A 9158-nucleotide genomic window follows, 5' to 3' on the forward strand; every position below is an offset into this window, starting at 1 on the left:
TTATATATATAAACATATATATAAATAAATAAAAATGTCACATTCCCAACACCAGGTCAGTTTCTTGTTTTTGGAAAGTGGTTAATGCAGGAACTAAAGATGCAGTGGTTAAAATGACCCAACATCCCCAGAAGAAATGATATGAAGAACAAGGACATTTTTGGTATAAAGTTAGTAGTCAAATTCTCCAAGGACGTCTTTTGGTTTTGCTTTTTAAATTAACAGCCAAATATATTTTTTAAACCACCTCCTTGATCTAACACTTAAATCGCTGACATTGTCCAAATTAGTGTAATTTTTTTTCCTGTAACGTCACTTGGTTCTTGGCTACTAACCTTTCATGTTACTCTTGGATTTGTCAGTTTGCTTGCCTGTGGGGGTTTGGGCCTGCTGCCCCTGCCCACTGGAAGAGGCTGCCTGCTGTGCTGCTTTCTGCTTTAACATTGTCCAGTCGAATGTGTAGTCATATTGGTGATTCAAGGTCCTGAAAAAGAGCAAAACACTTCACTGTAACACACTGTAACTTTATGGCAGATACTGAGCCTTTGCTGAACACCCAGAACTAGAAGTTAACTCTCTTAGCAGGCTTGAGTTTATGAAGGGTTTATAAATGCTGAGTATTACTAACTTACAGGAAGTCTTGAAGAAGCCCAAATAGTACCCAGCAACGTTTTTCTTCACCATTTACGCAAAATCCTGCATTTCTAGAAGCAGCACTTGCTCACAGCCTAACTTACCCATTCACCTGCGCTAAGGTTCTCAGCTTTCTTTTTTTAAATACATACAGTTTTAAGGAAAGACTGTGGTACTGCAGATCATCGAACAAAAATTGCTTTGGATTCCAGAAACCTGGAAGGAGACTCTTTAGAGATTAGTACCAGCTCTTTTGACAGATGCTGTTCACTCTGCAGGGTTATGTTCTGGTTTCTCTGATAAGCTCAGTGAAACAGACTATTCCTCTCCATTGAAATCCTTCTTTTGGGCACCACTGCACCGATCTCCAAACATAAAAAGCTTAGAAGGCTTCTACCAAGGGGTCAATTTCTTAAGCTACTTGCAACAGAACTCGAAGCACAGGCTCAATCCCTCTAGCATTAGTGGCAAGATCATGCAATGCAAAAAAACCCAAGAGAACCTTTTCCTTCATGTTTATCAATAAACACTTTTTCAGGTCCTTTGAACAGCTTTTCAGACTCTGAAAAGAAAGAAGGTCCCAGAACTCCTACATCACACACATACGGAGCGGCTTTCTGCACGACGTCCCACAGAGCAGTTACCAACTGGTAAAGCATGACAAACTTACATACTTTTCCACTTTGAGACTGACCTGAAAAGAATACGGAATAATTGTCTCAGATACATGTAATCTGGTGCTTCTTCAAAGCGCAGGCCACGACAGTAGTTCAGATACATGGCAAATTCTGCAGGGAATCCCTGTAAATCAACAGTGTTAATCAAGCTATGGCTTGCAGCAAAAAGCTTCTAACAACCCTGTGAAAAGGCAAAACATTGTATTTCTGTCTATAATAGAGGAGGAAAACTGGCTGAAGATCTGTATCGTAAATTCCACTTTGCCTCTAGGTATTCACGTATTTTGTATTTCAGAAAGTAGATCTGATCAGCAAGTTACCAGGTACACACTACTACCCCAGAATAGTTGCCTGTAGTTACCTATATGCAGGTTTTGCAATCACAAGTTCTCTGCTACTAAAACCTTCAACATGTACCATATTTAAAGCTCTTCATTTACCCTAATTAAACATAATTCTTATTAACTAGGTCTCTCAAATAAGTAGTAATCATCAAAAGACTCCACTCACATTTCCCTGATAATCTAAGCATCCTAGAGACAGGCCAGTCACCATTAAGCATGGAGACTTAAACCATGAAAACCTCTTTCAAAGATGGCCTGCTTTGTATATTTATATATGTAATGCTATATTGAAGCCCACCTGTAATCAAGTAACAGCACACAGCACGGTGCTGTACTACCAGAGAGAAAACAAGGGTATAGCAGTTCAGGGGTTCGATGCTGTCAGACTGGAAGGGTATGCAGATGCGCACAACTAAAAAGCACAATCCTTGGTCTGCTGTCTCATGTGCAGAACCTACCACGTGTTCAACAACCTTTGTTAACAAGCACGTGGATGCCACAGTTCAAGATAAATCTTAAGACCCAAAGGATGGCACTGGAAAAACATCATTCTGTGTGCGACATGGCTTTAAAGATCACTTGACATCCAATTCCACTATAGTCTCTATTTGAGATACAGAAGATACATGAACAAGCTTGACGAGGGGAAAGCGAGTATATACGGTCAAGCTATAGAGCTCCACCTGTTTTATTTATCTAAAAGGGCACTTTCACTGGAACAGAACTTATATAATAAAAGTTTGAAGAAGTGAACAAGCCTCATGTAGGAAACCTGGAGAGCTTGCACAGCTGACAGTGACCAAGAACTGGGATGATGGCAGCATGAACCAAGAACCAGCAGCAAATGCCTGCCCTGTGACACACTCACAGGCTTGGTGGGTGGTCAAACACAAGGCACCCAAGACTGCCAGAGAAGTATTAGTCTCACATGGCACTTGGTGCTGAATATCTAATATACTGGCTCTAGCTTAATAAAAAAAAAAACACACAGAGCAGAACTTGCATTTCACAGTATGACATCATTTGGAACTCACCTTACACAAAACCTCAACAGGAGTGGACATTTTCTTTTCACTAATCTTTTCATACTTTTGCTTCTTTGTTGCAGCCTGTGGAACACGTAGGTCATAATATAAGAGATATTGTGCAACACTGGATTAACAAGGACAGTTGCAAAAAAAAAAAGACAAAAATCCTTTGGTCAACCATAAGTATTTTATGCGAAATCTCCAAGTGCCACACACTTATTGCAAAGAGAATGAAGGTCAATCCAGTATTAAGATTTGGACACAGTTTAATACCATTTGTCGCAGTCTAATGCTTCCATCACATGGCACAGCTCGTGTAGTTCTAGCTGCTGCTTTTGTCCATTAAACAGGCCAGACTTGCTTTTACATTTGCCAAAAGTTCTATTAATTCCCACTCGGTACCCCATTCAAGGGCTGCTTGCGTGTTTCGGTAAGCAGCCATTACATTCATTTGCAGCTGAAGAGTTCTAGTGTTTCACAAGCTGCTTGTCTTTTTAGAAAATTTGCAGCTGCAACACCATTTAAGTTACACAACTCTTGCATGAAGGAAGAAAAACAATTAAAATATGAAAATAAATCACTGAAGTCTATACAACAGAAATAAGAAATACTTTCCATGCCTGTTCTTGGCTACCATACGCGAAAATACTCAAAACAAGTCTGTGCAACTAATAGTTATTCAGCCATGCCATAAGCTGGACTGAAGATATCACTAAAGCTGAACTTGCTAAGCAAGAGATTATTTCCATGCTCTCTACAACAATTCAAAAAGCCACTAACAATGTTATTTTTTACTTCCCAAAAAAGGCCTCAGCCTACAACAGGACAATAGTAATTTGCAAAGACAGCATAAGCTATTGTTAAGCATAAATTAAAATAATCAAACAATATGCATCTTGCCTGCTGCTGGAGAAGAACCTTTCTTCTACATGCTATAAATATCATGTGCCTTGGGAAAAGCCGCTTTGTGTAACTAAGCTAAACATTACAGACAACCACGTATCCAGACCAGCAGGCAGAAGCACAATACCCAAACACGAAAGGAAGGGTGGGGAAAAAAAAAAGGCCATGTAACATACCTTTAATCCTTGCCAAGGCAGACTGGTTCTGTTAAAGTACATCAATACATAGCCTAGAGACTCCATGTCATCCCGACGACTGGAGAAAGGAAGAATAGCATAAATTACCAATTTTGGCATTTTATACTTTATTCCAAAGCATTGCAACAATTTAAAAAAAAATTGAGGAATAAAAGTTAAGCTTTGGTGCAAAGGAAGGTCTCTTTCCAATACAGCTAAGATATCTAGGTGTTCAGAATTCTACTGGCAGGCATGACCCAAGTCTTCACAAGTCAGAAGGAGATCCTACTCATTTTTCAAGCTAGAAAAATCAGTAGGTGTTGTACCTGGCAAGTTTCCATCTGCAGTTACATTTTTTTAGAACAAATTGGGAAACAAACTTTGGAAAATAAAAATCAAAACTTTAACTGTCTTCCCATTTAATTAAGTAGCTTGGACAGAAACTGGAATTTTACCTACAGGAACCAGGGAATGCATTGTAAGAGAGACACATGACATCAGCCTTAACTTCACTGAGAAAGATTTCTCTCTGAAACTTGCCTCAGTCTGGGACCAACACTGAACACCTAGCCCCAAAGGGGTATAACTCCTTCCTTTCTTCACTTCTGTTAAAAAACCCCGAATTGTCTCTTAAAAATTAGAGACAAGCTGTATTTCGAAAGGCACATGCATCAAGCTGAGATGTGCCTCTGCTTTCTTCCCACAAGACCTGTTTTAAGACAGCTAGAAAACTCCAGTTACCCAACCAAAGACTTCACTGACAATTTGCACACAAACTCTCATCTAAAAGGCTTCAAATGTTTTATGTACTGCATGTGCTCCAGATCCACACTTCAGCCACATGAATGCCATCAGACTTTGCTACACAGCTTTCATGATTACTATGGCTAGTACAGTTCAGTGAAATGGAAAAAACGCTCCATGACTTCTTCCTCTTGGCAAAGCTGCCTCTTCCCAGCTGTGGCAGAATCAGATTTTTCCTTTTAGTATCCCCTCTGCAGCTGACATCTTTTTAACAGACAGAAAAATAACTTCCTCTTCCCCTCTCAGCTCCCTTATCAAGAGAGCCTAACATGTATTGCTGCTGCTTTTGCCACCCAGGCAGATCTGCAAGAAAAGCATTTCAACAGTGGCAGGAAAGACTATGCACCTACTAGTCCCGCAAGGCAGCAAAAGGTTGAGAGCGGTATTGTAAACAGGGTTATACAGATAGGGAGATATGATCCCTAAAGGAGAATCATCTCGAAGAACCTGGACAGACGTAGCTCAAAATCTTGGTATGAGAGGAAGGAAGTTGTAGTTGATACCTTATGGTATAGCCAATCCAATATAACCACTAATAATCACCAGAGTGGCCAGGCTGCCTGTCCCCCTCCCTCAACTGACATTCCAGCTCTCTGACCCTCTGGGCAATCAGTTGAGGGAGCTACCCCAGAAGAAAATCAGCTTGGCTCCCGAAGCCATTTCACCACAAGGCCAAAAAAGCACTAGCTGCGCCAAGGCAGCAGGAAGATTCGTTCACTCCTCTTTACAACTTACAGAGCTAGATGCTGTCATCTCAGCTGTAACAAAACCACAGCCAGAGACAGGGACGAAAAAATGGCACTACAACCACAAATTCTAGTCTGCAACACTTGCTAATTCTACTAGAATTGTAGATTTTAATAATCAGCCAGATTCAGTGAACCAGTATGAGGCCATGACATAAAATTACATTTTCTGAGATGGCAGTGGTAAATTCAGAAGCAATAAAGTGATTAATATTCTCCATCCCCCATCCAGTTTGTTGTTTTAATGTTTTTTCTTGATTTTGTAGTAGGAAACATTACTCTGTAAAACTCTGATGGATATATTACATTTGAGCATATACTGACAAAAAGTAATTTACAGGATTTAGAAGACAGGATAGCACCCTCCATCACTGAGCCAAGAAACTGGCAACATTGCAAACAGCTCCTTGAGAATAGCTGGCATTACATGTAAGGAAAATATGTTCTTTAAGTACAGCACTATCAGTTGAAACATCCTGCCATAAATTTCAGGATTGGTTTCTCTTGATTACAGGACACCTGTCATTTGCCTTACCTGACCCATATGTCAAGTCAGCTTAAGTAATGACACTGAGACAATATAATACATTTACGGAACCTTAAGGAAATTAAAGCAGAGGAAACATGGAGCATTTTAAAGCACCAACTATTTCTAAGCTACATGTCTGTTGAAGATGACCACTAGAAATTCTGTCATTCCCATCCTGATTAAATTGAAGGTCAGAAGCACAGACATTCATGGAAGTTTTAATTATGTGTAAAGTGATCTCAGCATCATGAGGTAAAGCTACATTATTACATTCACACATTACAGTATCTAGGCATACAGGTAAGGAAGAGAAGCGAGGCATCACTTCCTCTCTCATGAGCAGCTAACATACACTTCCAAACAACCTCCACTGGACTGCTTCTTGGATACTGTAGGAGCAACATGCTGTTGATCCAGATGACAAAGATGATGTTTGTTGATTAAGCAAAGCTCAAACATACATATACACACACACGTACATATATACATACAGAGCCACAACTATGGGTGTATGCCAGAAATCAAAATACAGCTTGAGTGAAATAGATCTTGTTGCAGGCAAAAGGATAAACAGTAATTTACTAACTTGAAGGGAGAGTGAGAAAACAGGACACAGACATCAGATTTCTGGCTACAGAATTGCATCTTGAGCCAGTCAGTAGTGAAATCAACAGGTAACACCACAGTCAGGAAGCGTACCATTTTATTTGTGATGGTCCTTGGACAGATCCACATGAAATTACAGCTTAAAAAAGTCAAAACAGTAATGCAGAACTGCAAGACTTCGACTCTCTTCAAGCAGCAAGTCAGGTGCTTGGATTTCTTCCCCTACTCTTGCACAGGCAGCCAAAAAGAAAAGCACTTGCAAAAGGATATATACACTTATTCATATAAAATTAGTTCGACACTTCAGAAGCTTACAAATAAGATCATCTTGCAGCCTCCCAAAGCACAGCAGTAATCTCCTTGAACTCACCTCTGCTCAATGCCAAGATGTGCATTGATACTGGCATATCGAGCTGTGCCAGTGAGATTTTTGTCTTCTCTGTATGGTATGTGTTGCCTTGTCCTGTTGTCCCGGTACTTTTTGGCCAAACCAAAGTCAATAAGGAATAACTTAAAAGAAAAATGAGAATAGATTATTTTCCTATACAATGCAAGGACTCCCCAACCTCTTTCACTAGGCATTAGCTACACTTAAGACATCCACACAATGTAACAGCCTACAGTTACGAGGAAGCAAAGGAACAGTGCAGAGTCACAAGTAGCTTTAACTAGCCAGTTCAAAAACTTAATAGTGAATTAGTTCAGGGTTTTCCTCACTCAGTCCAGTGGAACAGATGAGATTGTGCTACTCAGCATCTGCATCTTAGTTCCACAACTATTTCACGTTACTATTGTAGTTTGTATCACATTAGCTCAATAACTACAGTGCACAATTTAGGAAGGAAACTAGTAAGTGTGAAAGCACACTTCAGACCCCCACTCACACCAGAGCAGTTTACACATACAGATAGTTAATGGCAGCTCAGCAGTTTAATGCAAACAATGCACATCCTGTGGTGTTCGCTGTGTCTCAAAGAACACTGGCCATTCTGCAGAGCATAAGGCCAAAACCTTCAACAGCAAACAGGACATCTTGCTTTCAATGGTATAATCATTTTGAGACTACCAGAACACTATTCCCAGCAGCATGACACTTGCTGCTGATATGAATACAGCCAGAAAGCCAGAGCCTAGTGCATGGAATCCAATTTAAGTTTCTAATAACTGAGCTTGCTCAATGATTTGATACTTAGCAACAACAGAGTGCGTACTAATTAGTGAGCTAACAGCCAGCCTACCTACAAAGGTTAATACAGACTGTACCTTCTTGTGACAGGATTTCAGGACTAGACAAAAGAAGCTGAGGCAGAAGTATTTGAAATTCTAGCAATCAGTCTTCAAGGTACAAATCATCAGGCCGAGCTTCTGATTCCAACACTGGATTAATACTACAGGATCAGGGACTACAACCCCTACAGATTAATGAATACTGCTCTAGTAACTTGGGTGAGGGAAAGAAATGGTGGAAAGATGATGTAAAGTTCAGGAAATTCTCAGTAGAAAACTGTTCGGTATCACCTTTAAGGTGATCCTAGAGCAGAAGATGCAGCTTTAGATGCAAACAAGCACTGGATATTGATATGCAGATACACCTGCACCAGGACTGGAACAGAGGGTCACTCTGGCACACTGGAAGTGCCATGACTTAGGAAGTGACATTCAATGTGTAAGTATCAGAGATACTGAAAGACAGCAAGTTTCTGAATTGCACTGTAAGTATATTTTAGAATTCTGGTTTAAGATTTTTGAACTATAGTAGTCTAGACAGGAAAAAACAAAAGCTAAAAAACCTTGTAACTACTGAGGCTGGAACAGAAAACCTTCACTTGAATTCTTGCTGTGATTTACATGCAAAAACAAAGCACAGCAGTTCTAACGAAAGTCACCCTGAAAGCCCAGAATGCTTTGAGCAAGATAGCTTAAAATCAAGTTTTAAAAACTACATTAGCCAGAGAGTTCAGGGGAGTGGGGGTCCTTGTTGCACCCACCACAGCTACCACTAGAGGTAGTTATTCACTTGGGGAGCATGGACATACTCTCCAGCTACCAGGAAATTCACTATTTTGATACTAAACTCCTTGGGGAGATGGGGGATCAAGACCTATACACAGAATGTTTTCACCGAACATTTAGTTACAATCACTTTAAAAAATTCTGTAATCCTGGGGATCTTGCCACTAATTAATGGTATGAAGGGACAAAGACATTGCTCATGAATCAAAACAGTTAAGACTGGAGATGTGCCTAATACATAAATAGCTGGTGTCTAGCCCTGTCTAACACAGACATGGTTAAGACTACATTCTTCAAAAGTAGTTGTAAATGATGCTTTGCCTCTTCTACAGCTGCTGCAAGTTCTCAGACATGAACAAGGTAATTCTGCTTTCTCTCTAGAGGTATGGGTAGAACCTCTTCAGGGAAAAAAGGTATCAATTCATCAACGCAGACATGTTTTACACTAGACAAGTGAATGGGTATTATTTTACAGTACTGATTTCTCTGGGGAATTTTAGTCTGTTCCCTAGCTTAGACTCATTTTGTATTTTCCATTCTAGATGAGAAGGCAAAGGACTAAGTTCATCTTGCAAAGAGTTAACTGGAATACACAGTCCGATTTGGATGAGCACAGAATGTACTGGTGCCAGCCAGCAGGAACACAGATGTATTCCCACAGATAACCTCATACCACCTTAATTCTGTTTGTTGCACAGT

At 40.1% G+C, this 9158-nt stretch overlaps 1 protein-coding gene across 1 annotated transcript in view; it reads right to left on the minus strand.

The window, feature by feature from the left end:
• Positions 1-330: 330 nt before the first annotated feature.
• The window catches only part of CSNK1A1 (casein kinase 1, alpha 1), a 27864-nt gene continuing 19036 nt past the window's right edge, over positions 331-9158 (minus strand). The window contains exons 6-10 of the mRNA XM_010133440.1: positions 6817-6956; positions 3762-3840; positions 2689-2763; positions 1328-1434; positions 331-484 (exon numbers count right to left, since the gene is read on the minus strand). Coding sequence (XP_010131742.1) covers positions 331-484; positions 1328-1434; positions 2689-2763; positions 3762-3840; positions 6817-6956 — 555 coding nt within the window. The remainder of the gene's footprint in view (positions 485-1327; positions 1435-2688; positions 2764-3761; positions 3841-6816; positions 6957-9158) is intronic.

The sequence above is a fragment of the Buceros rhinoceros genome, unplaced genomic scaffold (genome assembly GCF_000710305.1).
Source record: "Buceros rhinoceros silvestris isolate BGI_N320 unplaced genomic scaffold, ASM71030v1 scaffold16970, whole genome shotgun sequence".
Lineage (NCBI taxonomy): Eukaryota > Metazoa > Chordata > Aves > Bucerotiformes > Bucerotidae > Buceros > Buceros rhinoceros.